This window comes from Pyxicephalus adspersus, chromosome 4, assembly GCF_032062135.1.
Source record: "Pyxicephalus adspersus chromosome 4, UCB_Pads_2.0, whole genome shotgun sequence".
Taxonomy (NCBI): domain Eukaryota; kingdom Metazoa; phylum Chordata; class Amphibia; order Anura; family Pyxicephalidae; genus Pyxicephalus; species Pyxicephalus adspersus.
The window spans coordinates 131,759,723-131,775,521 of NC_092861.1; the positions used below are offsets into that span (position 1 = coordinate 131,759,723).

A 15,799-nucleotide genomic window follows, 5' to 3' on the forward strand; every position below is an offset into this window, starting at 1 on the left:
ACTAATGGAAAGTCAAATGTTTCGATGGAGATAAATGGTATAATGAGTGGTGTTTAATATGTGAATAAAACTTGTACTTGAAAAATGAACAGGTTGTGTTTGTTTGAACTTATGTTCTCTTTGTAACTCGTTTGTGTGAACTTCTGTTCTCTTTGTATCTTCAACAGACAGATCCTTCGCCCTCTCCACTGCTCTTGCTACAAATGGTATTACTGCACATCGCATTAGTAAGAGGAAATGAACCATTAGATAATTTTGGAAGTATGTATAAAATATATAAACATGGCACCATTTAAAGAACACATTTGGTCAATATATCAGCGCCATTATCTTCAATATTCAGGAAATGTTTTCTTATTCTTCCTACAACTCCTTGAAGCCACATGTAGTTAGACCTTAGGGAGAAACAAGTCAGGTATCCAGTATGTTAAAAGTGTATCTACCCAGCAATATATATATATATACATACATACATACATACACACACACACACATTATAATATTATATTATATATGTCAAACAAGCAGCTACCAAAAACAAAAAAAAAACAACTATTCCAACTCTAAAATGAATTAAAAGATATTTGAGCATTGTGAGCTGTATTTTATTTTTAAGGGTCCTTCAAGAAAAAAAAAACAAATAGGTCCCCCATATGGCACCAACTTTAGACATTTTAAATATAGAAAACGTTAAGAATTTTCCAAACACACTTCAATACTCAATATACATGTAATCATATGACTGAATTATGCATTCAACAGCTTAGTATTTTATTGATCAAGTCTCCTGGCTCTTGGATGTGCCAGGCATGGTAAATGTGGGTCAGACTATAAACTTGCCATACACACTTTTTTCAATTAAATTCAATAAAAAAATGTATATTTTATGAAGCTTTTTAAATGTTTAAAGGCTGGGTAAGCCAACGCTGCCGAATGCCTGAGAATTGCACAATACAATAATCTGTTCCGGTAATTCCCATCATTAAGGTCTTTAGGGCTTTGAACTAAGAACTTCAACAGTAGCATAGAAAAAAAGTAAAATATTTAGCATCTTCTTATTACCTCCCATGTATACCTTTCAACTTAAATACATCAAATCTGCTTTTAGGAAACGTATTTACAAACCCTATATTTCTTTTGATTACGTATAAATACAAAACAGCTATTTTTTTACCTAAAAAAGTGGTTATAATGGAAAATAAATACAAAATAAGAATCTGACCTTATACTTCATGTGCTGGGTACAAAACCCATATAAAATGTACAACTAAAAGAAAAAAAAAAAAACAAAACCAAAAAAAAAACAAAAACAAAAATGAATATTTCAGATTAAAATATTTGCTTCCCAACTTAGACATAAATATATATTCAAAAACAGGTCTTTAGCATTGTCATTATATAAATAAAGTTTCCGTTGGGAAATATTAAAGTGTCAGCTTTTTTTACATTTTTTTTCCTCTGTGAATGTGTTTTGAGTGCTTTTTTTTATTTTGCAGGTCTGTACTATATTAGCGGCACCCACAGCCCTCCACAACCATGTCCTGGTAGTTTCTTAAAACAACCTTTTCATTTTCATCCAGGTAGAGCATAGAAATGGCACTCAGTTCAGTTGGGACACAGCAAGCTTTTGGGATAGTTGGGTTGACGGAATTCACCAGAGTCTGTACAATAGCATGATTTGTGGAGTTAAAATGATCCGCCAGTGGAAAGGGGCATTCTCCGTGGCAATAGAAGGCATGGTACCCAGGGGGGGCCACAATCCAGTCATTCCAGCCAACGTCACTGAAGTCCACATACAGTGGATGTCTTCTGCAGCTTGACTTAAGGCGTTTTCTTTGCCTGTGCCTTGCTTGTCTCTTCTCTCTTTTGTGGAGAGGGTGTCCTTTGCCATCATGGCTATAAGTTACTAAAAGTGGCCTTGACTGAGACCATTGGTCTTTATCGGGCAGCAAAGATCTCCTAATTCTCACGTGTCTTTTAGTGACATCTTTCTCACTGTCCATGTGAGCCACCTCCACAACAAAGCCATGGTTAGGCTGTCCGTGTGCAATCCACCTTATAATAGCTGGGGTGACATCAAAGCTTTCCCATCTGCTTACATTATGATGGATCAGTCGGGTGTCCAACAGTCTTGTGACGGGCCCCCTGGAGGCAGCAGCAGCTGGCTTGACAATATCATAAATATTAATACGGAGAGTCTTATTGCTGTCACTTTCAAATGGCTCTTGAACCTGTTCTCGATATATGCGAAGCTCAGCGGATGTAATCAGCTCTTCATTCGGTATGGAAGACAAATTGAAGAAAAAACGCAGTGCAGTTTTCTCTCCCGATTCTGGAAGCTCTTCCATTGATTCTAATAGGATAAAAAAGAAAAGAAATTAGTTAAGATTTTTATGTAAAGGAATCAAGGATATATAAATATTGGCATTCACATTCAAAACATAGTAGATTATGGGTAGAAAACAGAACCAATAACCGTTCTAGAGCCTAAGGAATAGACCGGAATCACCGACCTCCTGTTCTCAAACTTTTTCTGCAGAATACTTCCCTACTACAGAGCCAACAAGACTTTCCAATATTCCCATAAATTTTCATGGACCTTGGAAAGGCAGATCAATGTATCCACTAGTTGAAAGTTAAATTGGAATAAATAAATATTTGACTGAAATTACACATCAAGCCATCCTATACAAACCAGAATTACAGTGCTCTTTGGGCAAACTTAGTACTTTACATCATGTACCTTTCCACACTACCAAGGCATGCTTGCTATATATATTATATATATATATATATAGATAGATAGAGATAGTTGAAAGATTAGTATGTATGCGTTTGTATATATTATAGCACTTTGTTTACCCAAGGGACAGGTCTACTCAAATGAATGTTAATATCATCCAGTGGGCCCAATAACCAGTTCACCAAGCTGATTATCTTGCACAAAAACTGGCTTAATCTGACCAACACCAATACTGGTCCAGCAGAGGTGAATAAATACGGGGTGTATATTATATTCAAGATATATTATCTCTGTACAATGAATATAAGTCAGTGACAGGTCTACAGATTCTATACCCATTAGAGAGTTGTATTAAACTTGGCAATGTTACACATAAATTAGTGAGTCACTTCCCATTAATTAAGTTGGATTTCATTGTTTTGCTGTGATCAACTACACTAATTTGTATGTCAGATGTGTTTAAAAGAAAAATGATTACCAGGCCTATACTATTTATATAACAGTTTATACGTCACTATTCTAATAATTGACACCACAAGAACAATTGGGAAGCTCCATAAAAGAGTTCTTGCTGTCATTAAAGTGTAATCTTGGCTGATTACAAGTACGTTAAAGCTAAACTCCAAACGGATATTTAAAAAAAAATGAATGTATTCATTAAGGCGTAAGTCCAGAAATTACCTAAATATATACCCAAACCCTCCTCTTGGCCTCTAGGGCATGTCCCAGCATGATTTTTTGCTTTTATCTTTTTCCCATAAGGAGAAACTGCTTTTATTACATCCCATGACATCACCAGGCTTATCAAATTTACAGAGAAAGCTGCTGGGAGGTTATACTCCGCTATGTATGCCGCCAGAACTACATCTGCCTTCTCAGGCATGCCAACAACCCTGGTTAGGTTTTCTTCAATGTTATTTGCTTTTTGTAGCAAATGTTTTGAATCCTGGATCAGATCCATTCCAGGTTTGCTGGATCACCCAGCTTTACTGATAAAAGTGTATACTCTCCAGCCTTGGAGAGCTTTATTAAATCAGACCCCATGCCTTTACCCCATTTTCCCTTTTTTTACCCCATTTCCCCGTTTACCCCTTGGTCTGAAGAAAGCCAGTCCAAGTTTACTGGATCACCCAGCTTCACTGATGAAAGTGTATCCTCCCCAGCCTTAGAAAGCTTTATGAAGTCAGGCCCATTGTGTTGTCGAGCTAAGTGGCACAAACTGCTCATTGCTCAAGGAACCCCTAGCGGCCCCTGGGGTTGTTGAGAAACACAAACATATCAATTTGTCTGTATCACCTAGTTAGTCAATGATGAAATGTCACACCCATTGTTATAGGTGTCATAATCTGTCTACAGTTTTTCATAAATCAATCTATGACATTGTTGTCCATCCATGGAAAATGATAACTACATAGTACCAAGTTTTTCTAGAATAAAGAGATTTATATTTTCATCTCCACACTAACGTGCTGCCCTTTAACAAACATTGCACTAGACATGGAAAGGGGTGAAAAACATTGCAAGAGGGGTACTGACAGCCATGATACCACTTGCCTTCTTGGATCCATTGGCCAGCACCCTTGGAAGCAGAGTGGTATGAGACACAGATGAAGGCAAATGCTCCTCATACACAGCAAAAAAAAAAAAAAAACCTAAAACAATTTGTAGCATTCAGCGGATCATGCAACAATCTCATTGTCAAGGAATAATGGATCCACTAGATGCATAAACTTCATCGAGAGATTTAAGGGCATTTACGTACACACCAGAAACAGAAATGACCTAAATTGTGAGACATCACAACTTTCTTCAGTAGAATTTTGTGCATATGATGGAGATTGTGGGCTATATGACGTTGTAAGATTTTGTACCCAACACATTCCAGTGACCAACAATGGACACAATGGCTACTTAGTGGTCATGTCACACACGTCAACAGCTGAACCATGGTAAAATTCTCGAGACGCCATTAGAAGACCCATCTACTGTACGTGGGTACCAATAGAAAAGAGACTTAAAAATAAAATACTTTCTGAATGGCTGAGAAAAGGGTGGTAGGGGAAGAACTATGTCCAAAGGTTAGCTTTTAATTTCTAAAAACAAAGTGTATATTTAGTAACTAAAGCTAAATCCTCAGAAATAAAAACTGATCTTCTAAAAAAAAAGAAAAAGACAATAAGATACGCCAAAAAAAAAAAAAATATATGTTTTGTAGGAAAAAAAAAGGAATGTTCCTGATTACCAGGAGCCTAGGTACACAATGAAAGCCTATAAAGCAGCCAGCCAACAGCCTGGGAAACGAGTAGTACATTGATTTCCTACATGTGAGGAGAAACAGCAATCCAAACACTCTTAGGAAGTTGAGGAATTAGTGGTACATGTGGCAGCAAACTTTAAAAGACATCCTGTGGGCTACTTAGTACTCACAACAGAGAAGGCTGAAAAATGGTCCAATGTAATGCAGCCCCCCTCCTGTTCTTTCACTTATTTCTCAGGCGTCTGCCAACAAATGAGGTAATGGATAGACAGATATAGATAGATCTAAATGTGTGTGTAATATATATATATATATATTTATATATATTTATTTTAATGCATATGATTTCCCAACACAAGTCACATGCTAGCAACCTTTAATCCTGCTAATTATTTTGCATACTTGTAAAAACAATTTATAACAACTGCAAACAGAAACATATGAGCAGGAAGTAAAGCTTGGGGAGAGAAGCTAATATCAGCTCATTGAACTGCAACATAAAATCATCTGTACAACATATGAAACTATCGGTAGCACACAAAAAAATGAATATCTAGACACAACTACCATGAGAGCAAATAAAGAAAGTTGGAAGAGTGGAAATTACTCTAAATAAAATGCAATAAAATTTAGTCCAATTTGACGGGTTACTCATCACTCAGTACAAAGATACAAAGCTCAAAACAACGTTACATGTTGTCCTCGGGTAATAATTTAAAGCATATGCTAACTCTAACAATTAACTTTTATTATTTGCTCACTTCTGTTCTGCTAAATATACCGTTGAAAGAGTTTTGTTATCTTCAATATTATTATTAGACAGTATTTATATAGCGCCATCATATTATGCAGTGCTGTACATAAGTCCATAGTTGTGTCTCAAAGGGGCTCAAAATCTAATGTCCCTACCATGGTCATATGTCAATAATGTAGTCTAGGGTCAATTTTGGGGGGGAACCAATTAACCTAACTGCATGTTTTTGGGATGTGGTAGGAAACCGGAGTACCCCAGGGGAACCCCACGCAGACACGGGGATAACCAGCAAACTCCATACAGATAGTGTCCTGGACAAGATTTGAACCTGGGACCTAGCGCTGCAAAGACCAGAGTGCTAACCACTGAGCCACCATGCTGACTAAAGTATCTTTTGCTGCGCTGCACTATTATTACTGTACCCAGCTTTCTCTTTGGACTGGAATACATCTCCCACCATATTATAGAGGAAAGGAGAGAGAAATAAAGAAAGGACATGTTGGCCGTGTTGACCTATGAAGACCATACTTGTTGCTCTACAGATATAATAGGGTAAGTAGATATTGATGAAGTAAGTGGATGGGTAAGTGGATACACCCTGGGACAAGAAATGTGTTACTGGCAACAACAAAACTTATAAATGGATGGCTTTGCATGCATATAGAGGGAATGTTCTACTGGTCTGATTTTATTTCAGGCATGGCTTTAGTACGCTAGGTCACAACACTGCTTGAAGTGGACCTAATAAAGAATGTAGCTTTTGTCTTCCTCTTAAAAATATCAATGCATCTGGGTATGCAAAATAAGAAGCACTGGGTCTAACTAGTAGCCTCACCGAGGGAGATCTGCTGAGTCCTTTGGTCCTCAATGTTCTCCTCACTGGAGAGAAAGCTGTAGCTGAGGACATGCAATACAAAGAAATCCTTTATCCTTATTTTTTTTTTCTGAAGATCTATGTTTTATACTCCCCCTTCTAGCGTTCCAATATTCTTTCATTAGTCCACAGTGCACAACAAGGCATAGTAAGCTTGGAATGCGGAAAACAGCTGCAGAAGTCCACATGTAATATTCTTAAAGAGTCATATGCCTTTTTCCAGGTATATTATTAACACCTTTCATTTATTTAAAGTTCAAAGTTTTGTCACACATGCAAATAAAGAATAGAAATACACATTTACCATCCTCTACCTCTGCAGGGCAGCACAGCTGAAAAGGTAATATTTTCTCTGTGATATGAGGAATATAGTGGGGATTCCTCCCTACCCAAACATGCTTCTGACAACATAAATAATTCATCAAATCTGCTCCTGCCAATGTATTCTTTGGAATTCCTTACTGCTGGACTTCCCAAAATACATAAAAGTCATCTGCTGATTCCCAACCACAAGACCACATCTACAATTGACATATCTCTTTTAGACTGAATGATCCTTTAAATCTGCATTTAAACCTGTAGAACTTGATTACTGCATTTAGTAAGAGTAGTAACTATACATGGCGGGCACCCAAAGTGAAACCACTATAAGCTTGCTGCCTTTTCATTATGCATGTTCATTGTACATAACTGCTGTTATAGAAATATAATAATAACCAATGGCAACCTCTAAAATTATTTCCAAGGACATGTTAAAGTCTGTGCTAGGCGTGATACTAATATACTGTGTCACAGAAGTTTAAAATACTATAGTGTGTATATATATATATATATATACACACACACACACACACACACACACACACACACACATACATACATACACATATACACACACTAGCTATTACCAAATATTCAGTTGAAGTACAAGAGCATAGGAACGGATCACAAGAATTAAAATGTGGTGGCCATAATTGTTACAATCCAATGCTCAACAGTGAATTTGGGTGTAAATTACCACATATATGTAACAAAAAAAAACAAAAAAAAAAAAAGAAAATCCACTTGTTGCCAATATAATTTTTCAGTTCATATTAACAGATTTAATGCAGGTATTTACGGAGTGTGTTCCGACATACAACAATTGAAATCAATGTGCCGATTGTGTGCCAATTTCCAACGCCTATAGTTTCCTTTCTTACCAATTTTTTTTCCCTTTTGCTTTTTTCATTATTATTCTGCATGAAAATAATAATGCAGACTTAAATCAAATGCCATGTCTGGGTTTATCCACATCAACCAAAAACTCATTTTCATTCTCTGATCTGTACTATGAGCAACTTTTTGCATAGTCACACCAATCTGCCCATCACATGTCAAAATAGACGCCTGGAAAACAAACTTGAAAGCTACCCCTGCATGTGAATAGCCAGTGTAAGAAACAATTAGCCCCAACATAAATCAAGAAAGTCCTTGTAATGACCATTTTCTGGTAATAACATGGAATTCTACAAAGAGATTTCAAGACCATAAAACACTCAATGATTTGAAGGGCTGCCAAAGACAGTGCAGCTAAACATGTTATTAGCGGTAAAGCCATGAGTAGTAATCAGTGTTTACTGTGGAATAAAATGCTCATGTCACACACACCTGCTTAAAATCTGTACAGGGCTAGGCAATTTAAGATCACCTTGACTTTTACAGAAGGTCTCCGACCATCTATATGGACAACCAACCATGCCAGTTGAGTGGCTTTAAAATACCAAAGTAAAAACAAAATAATTGAATACAACTTTTTAGACTTTTTTTGTCCCATAACATGCTTTAAGATAACTAACCTACCTACCTAATAACCAAGGTGGGGCTCTGAATATAGGAAAGCCTGTCCTTCATTTTCTGGAAACACCAACATAGTCAAAAACTATACTGCAAGCTCACAGGAATAGACAAAACAGAAAAAAAAAGTCTACTCATGGATTACTATGTAGCTTCCTAAAATACGTTTGTCCAGCACAGGATATTTCATTTTGTTTCTGATAGGTCTAACACAATCAAGAAGTACACCTAGAAAAAAAAAAATACACACAAAAAAGAACGAACAGTGGATCAAAACTACCTAACTCCAATACCATGAAATACATCACAAAAGCACAACATATCAAATAAACACACATATTAAAGTTATAATAGAAGGGACATATAAAATTATTAAAAATGAAGTAAAAGGGAAAGCGGTGGCCATATAAAATTATTAAAAATGAAGTAAAAGGGAAAGCGGTGGCCATTTGGAAGCCTTCAGAGTTCAGACGTCATATTCCAAATACAGGTTAGGTCAACACAGACTGACTTTTACACATCCACCCTTTTTTAAAACATTTAACCCTGGTTTTTAAAACCATAAAAAGTCTCTGCATCTGTTAATACTAAGCTAACAAACTGCCGTCGGTTGCCAGTTGCATAAAAAGGCACAAAACGTATACACCGAAGCCACCAGGAACTATATATAACACTGATGTATAGGCAGTAGCTCGGCAAGGATGACAGGAATTAAGCCGCAGATTGCTGTACCCCGTACTAGACCTTAAGCAGGAAAACAAAATATACAATTTTGGAGTTCTGTCAAGATTTACACAGTGTATCCGTTGATATTGTTGCTTCTGCTGATTACAGGCTCTCGGTAACGCCATCAATGGCCCTCTGTTCACCTAGGCTTTTCAAAGGCTATGTTATAGAGAGGCAGAAATGTTTCACTTTTGCACTGCATAAACAAATGCCTCCTCTGGATATTGAACAATAAATCACAAACCCAATAAAAATAATTAAAGGACTGCTAAACATAAAATGGACAAGGTGTTTTGTGTAAAACACTTTTTAATAACCTCCATATATAAATAGGTAAACATTTCTGGACCTTATCAACACTTCGGATATTTAAAGTAAAATGGTGGTGAACCAAATCGTATGACATGTAGGCGACCTCTTGTGCAGTATTCCATGGAAGAACACTTCCAAGTTTGAAGGCCTTGTTCACTTTCAATGGAATGCCGATGCCATGCACCATAGCTTTTCAGCATACAGAACCATGATAGATGATTCACAACTGTGTGTTGGCCAACAATTTTTTAAATAAACGATTTATGGTACCATAACTTACCACTGATTATATTACCTTGGTAAGGCACAAGCACCATGGCAGGGTGTGAAGCCAGATTTACCCTTCCCGGTTATAGCCACAACCATAGAACAATACTGTACCCAAAAGTTGCAAAAAGGTCCAATTTTCAGTATGGACATATTAATGTTTTCCTTAACACTAATCAAGAAATATCTAAAAAAAATTAGTCAATTTTGCCCTGGGAATCTAAGGCCACAAACAAAAATGTAATGTATACTAGTCTGATCACCTGGTAATTATGCCAGCAACACACTGCTCACTTGGTGTATTGTATTTACAGGGGATCTCCATTGTCACCCACGGCAGGAGGTAACTTATGACTGCAAAATAACTACACCTCTCATCTCCTTAACAATACAAATGATCTCTTACGTCACAATGTAGAACAAATGGGCACTAGATCATTGGTTTCTTGCAGGAAAATGGATATAACAAAAGCTTCCAAAAAGATAGCAAATAAGATACATTTGTTGATAGGGTTTACATATACTTTAAAGTTAATCCTAGGAATATTAGGAATAGATGCATATCTGCAGTGTATTATCTAAGGCTTTGTACACAATTGTCACCCGAGATAAGGGTCACTTTATGTGCAAATTCAGTACCTGTACAGATATCCACTGACTTTGTTTAGCAGTCATGGCAGATTACTAAACAATGGACTGGGGAGCACCGCTATCATTTCCTATTGGGGAAAATGTCCCATGCTTAGGCTATGTACACACGTGCAATAATTGTGGTTGGACAACAAACGACTATAATGATTATGCATGATTATTTTGAAAGATCGTATTGTGCACAACTCTGTACATACTGTAAGAATACGATTGTTCAAATATAATCCACCAATATTATACACAGGCTAGATACGATCATTTGAACGATGCAGGAAGTGACGTGTTTGGGAGAGAATGTACTGCAGAACCATCCACGATCACTGAACGACCGTACACACAATAGATAGTAAACAATCGTGGCCCAATCAGATCCACTGGGACGGTCATTCGTTTCCAGTGACATTCCTCGTTCATTTGCGTCGTTGTGCACTTTCTTGTTAACAATTATTGGACGATTGGTCGTTAGTTTCCAATGATAATTATTGCACGTGTGTACGTAACCTTATTCCCCCCTCCCATTCATAAAACTGAACAACCTGATAGAGGTTCAAACCCATAAGCTTATTTCATAGGTGCTGTCAACATTGTACTGCTTTCTCAAAAGTGCCAAGTGCCCCCATTCATTGTATAAGAGTAGTTGGGAACCACTTTGCATGCCGTTGGTTGCAGCACAGTTCCTGGAAGCAGCATGAAGCTTCTGGCCCGGGCAGTTGTTTTTCCTCCTTTGAAGGAAGAGCCATACCGCCAACACGTTAACCTGATGTGCAGTTTGCTGCTCCCGGGTGCAAAGCAGCGGTTTTCTATGCACCTGGGAACAGCTTACTGCACAACTTGGAGCCGCAAGCATGAAAGGGACCTTGCAACTTTTATCCTATAACTATATACATATAAAAAGTTTTGGCTTTCCATACAATTCAAGCCATAAACAATTCAACCTGCCAACATTCACACAGCTGAACTATACATTTATTAGGTGGACAGACCCCAAGCACATAGTAATAATCCGCTAAAACATAACAAAAAAAAACCCATTAGTGCTGTTTATATCCAACGATCACTCATGGCCTGCTTGGAGTCCTCACAAGATTACAGGCGGGATTTATACCTAATAAAAAGATGCTGTATGAAAAGAATCTTCTGCATCTTTCTACAAGAATCATTTCATCTGCGTTCAGAGCCGCAGCAGAGCCAAGCAGACAGCTGCTGCGAGTCTATTATCAGGCTGTTGGTGAGATTTATCTTATAGCCTCCAAGAGACTATCCAAGACAAAAAAAGTCATTGTAAAAACAAGGCATTTACAAATTGTCCAAATATCTCACGAGGATTAGATAAGGATTAGAAAAACGCTACAAACAACCTCAGATCAACTGTAAATTAGAGGATTTGCTGCGCATTTAGTATTAAAAGATGAAATCTATCGGTGGGAATTCTTTGGTTTGGAACTCAAACTGAGGGACTCGCAGGGGTCAAAGGAGTGGATAAACTTCACAAGGTATAAATTAGCGGTGAAACTGAAGCTTCACTAATCAGAGATGAAGGGAGCACAGGCTCAACGCATGTAAAAATTTGTTTAGGAGCAATTAAGGAGCAGCTTTATCAAAAGTTAAACTGCCGGGGCCGAGCGAGACCCCTGTAGTGCACTTAGGATGGAGGCCACAGGAAGCTGTGCCATGATGGAAGGGTAAGCGCGCACTTAGGCACAGCTGTGCAGCACACAGCAAAGACGTTGCAGCAAGCGTCGCCCATTATAAAATCATTGCGGATCATGTGATGTTCATAAATAGGCATCACATGACATCTACAAATGCCCCAAATATGTCACAAAGTCAGAAACATCCACAGCGGGCCTTGTGTTTTAAGCTGATCATCTGTGTCACAATCTGGATCAATGATCAACTCATCTTAGGTGAGTGCCCATCTAAAATATACAATCAGGGAAGACCTCACACTACATAATTGTTGGTGGATCTAAAGATTCTGAAGTGTGGCGAGTGTGGCTTGTGTGCACGCCTTAATGCCACCTTAGTGTATAAAGACCTCAGGTATAATATTACTGTTACAAAAAATGAGCTGTGAGCTGACCTAGCAGCATAAAATGATGGTGTCTATCTCTTTTCCCACCTAACTCCCTCCCCATGTAATGAAATGATGAGGGCAAGGCATGTCTGACCCCCAGCCTTGGTAACAACCATCGCTCCCTTCATTCATACATTGCAGTGAGCAAGCGTAGTCACCGACACAGGAAGTGGGGTATTTGCAGGATCTCCAGTGAAAAAGAAAGCAGCCACCTCATCCCTGGACTGGTAAGCTGCAATACGTGACATTTTTGGGTGTAGCTACTCTTTGATTTCACAACTGTCTTCCTATCCACAACCAACTATGGAATGTTCACACACAAGCCACACATTTATTTTATACAGCTTGTTTGTGGCAACATTCAAAACCCAAACATTTCTCACTTCTAGAGCCAGCAGAAGCATAAAAACGAGGTCATGATTCCAATTTATAAAGAAACATTTTGCATGAAAAACTCGTTAATGATCAGGAGTGAAGTTCTAATTGCCAAACAGGTGCTGGTAATTGGGAAACAGTCAGACTTGGATAATCTGCGACCGTCCAGCTGCCCAAGAACTACAAGCCCCAGCATACTTTTTTCTTGTTGGGTCTTGTAATTCTTAAGCAGCTGTAAGGCTGGAGTGTGAGAAATAAAAGGGTTCAGTTATTATTTGGTACCTTCGTGGTGGAAGCTCCTGACTGTATTTGCTTGGCTGGCTGCACGCTCCTTCTGATAATCCATGGGGGGCTTGTCTTGGTTCTCAGCCAGCTGGGCCGAGTGCAGGTGGTACAATTCCAGCATGTAGTGAGGGATTACAACGTTTGTGCCAGGGGTTGGCCTTCTCTTCAAGCCAAACATATTGAGCAAGCGAAGTTCAAACTGGTTGAGGATGCCCTGTGACTCCTGCGGAGAAGCCCGACCAGACTCTGTGTACTTCCTCCTTTCCACTTCAGGGATCAGACCGGTGCAACAACTCAGCAGCACCTGATAAAGCAGCAGAAGGAGCAGAGATCGAATCCCAGCTACCATGGTCAACCTGGAGCAAAAAGAAACACAGACATCAGTAACCGCCATGGGCCAACACAGGTAGTGATATACAATCAGCACTGTGGTCTCCAACCAGGGACTTGCAACCCACATGGAGCTCTCAGCAGCCTTTCAACAAGTGCTAAGTATGTGTCTGAACACCTACAGGCTGACTTATACGCTTGTGCAAAGTGCAATCACTATATGTAAGGTCAAACCATCAGGATTTAGTTTATCCTAGCCAAAAAAAAGGAAATAAAAATCATCCAGATCACAATGGGATTGTGGAATGTGCACTTTACACTACATTATTATATAAGCCCGTCACTGCACATAATAATTAAGTCGCTGAGAAAACATTTCCTAAATTAGATCATACCATTAAAATACTTCAAAAGTCATTTCTAATGCCATTTCCCATGTTAAGTATGGCTCTGCTACTTTTTATGGCTTTTTCATACATGCAAAAACTGGGGGACCTCTGCACTACTAAGTGACCTTATTCATTTAAAAAGGGAACAAGTGCAAAAACATTTGGCAAACTTATCAGGAAGTTAGAAAACAGTACAAGAAATGTGCAGATTTAAAGGGAAAGAATCCTTCTTTGTTAGGTTTAGCATGGCTTTGACTGTCCCAGCAGGGTAATATCAGAAATAAACTTTTACTATTTAACTTAGTAGGATAAAGCAATCCCAGGAATGATATTCGGATATAATGTAATGCTCATCCTGTGTTTTAAAGCATGCAGGTGGCTATAGATGCAGATTCTAAACACAATGTTATAAAACTATTACCAGCAATGGATTTCTATATGCAGACTTTACAGCTTGGTGACAATTCAAAAAAAAAAAAAAACATGCAAAGTAATAAACCTGCATAAGATTATTATATATCGTAAGAAATCAAGTTTTCTATTGTTACTATCAAAATGTTACCTTGTTCTAGAGCCTACATGCTAATTCAGCACATCAGCCAAGCAAACAGCATTTCCAAAAACAAAGCATCTCCCAAACTTCCCAGCACCACCTCTGATATGGGTGCAGTCTGTTCCCCCCACCCAGAAGGTGCTGGATCAGATCACAAGCTTGTTACACTATACAGGTGTTACCATCCTGTGGGATCCTTTATTGGCCACAAGAGAAAAAAAAAATCAAAGAGGACTAGAAAAAAAATATCAAACAGTTCCAACAGAAGTAAAGTCTTTAGAAGTGTCTGGAAGATAATTGGGGGAAGGCTGAAAGTTATTTGTAACAAGGAATATATTCAGTAAGAATAATATTGTTACATTGTATACAAATATAGGAGTGTTAGGTGAGGGGGGTTGCCAATCCATTACTGAATACACACACACACACATATATATATATATATATATATTACATGCACTTGTACATATTATGAATATATATATATACACACACACACACACACGTCACTGGGGGTGGTCTGATATATAAATATATCTTTCTAATACATACAAGTCCCTGATATGCCTATATAATAAAGTATTTAACATACACAAGTCACTGGGGGTGATCTGATATATAAATATATCTAATACATACAAGTCCCTGATATGCCTATATAATAAAGTAATTCTAACATACACAAGTCCCTGGAGGTAGCATAGGACCTGTGTCGGGGTACCTGTGTGCCGAGTTCGGATCTGGATGAGAGTTTGCTCTCGGTGTGTCTTCCACATCACTTGCTGCTGCACCGAGTCCTTCCCAAGGCTGCTGAGCAATATTCTGGGTTTGTCCTGGACACAGTCCGCCTCTTTTTAAACATAATTCACTTTGTAGAAAACACCGATCTCCCTGCCTGGCACCAAAGTCCCGATAATTAGAAGTCTACAAGGTGAGCAGTGATCTCGTACAGCTGGCAGACCGGGCACAGTCCTGGCAAGTCATCTCCTCCTGGTGAGCGGTCTGCTGAGGGCTCCGCTAGCTGCCTCTATATCCCATGTGCAGCCACAGGCGAGCAGACAGGTTAGCCCTCTGTCCATGTATCCCTGACCGCTGCGCTGGGTCCTATGCTCACAAGCAATGAGATTTTTTTCTCTCTGTGATGTCATCGGAGCTCTCTGCCAATCAGAAGCTTGACAAGGGCGTGAAGGTAAAGCTGAGTGAGAGGGAGCAGAAGAGTGCAAAGACCGAGCTCCGGACTATACCCCTCCTTCCGCTTTATCTGGCTATGCTCGGCTCTCTGTAGAGGAGCTGCGCCACCTCCTGATAGAATGTGGAACTGCATGCCGACTTGTATGGGACAGCTCAGAGCACATTCTGCAAAAATTAAA

General features: G+C 38.6%; 1 protein-coding gene across 2 annotated transcripts; it reads right to left on the reverse strand.

Annotated features, from left to right (window-relative positions):
• Nucleotides 1–589: 589 nt before the first annotated feature.
• Nucleotides 590–15,543, reverse strand: BMP2 (bone morphogenetic protein 2). Of its 2 annotated transcripts, none has more exons than XM_072409645.1 (3): nucleotides 15,111–15,543; nucleotides 13,155–13,513; nucleotides 590–2,353 (listed from the first exon to the last, which is right to left on the reverse strand). In XM_072409645.1, exons 1-3 carry the CDS (start codon nucleotides 15,203–15,205, stop codon nucleotides 1,509–1,511), a joined length of 1,299 nt encoding a protein of 432 aa, XP_072265746.1. In that variant the 5' UTR covers nucleotides 15,206–15,543; the 3' UTR covers nucleotides 590–1,508. The 2 variants fall into 2 exon arrangements, with proteins under 2 accessions (XP_072265746.1, XP_072265747.1); XM_072409646.1 differs by having other exon boundaries at nucleotides 15,151–15,540.
• Between the last annotated feature and the right edge of the window lie 256 nt (nucleotides 15,544–15,799).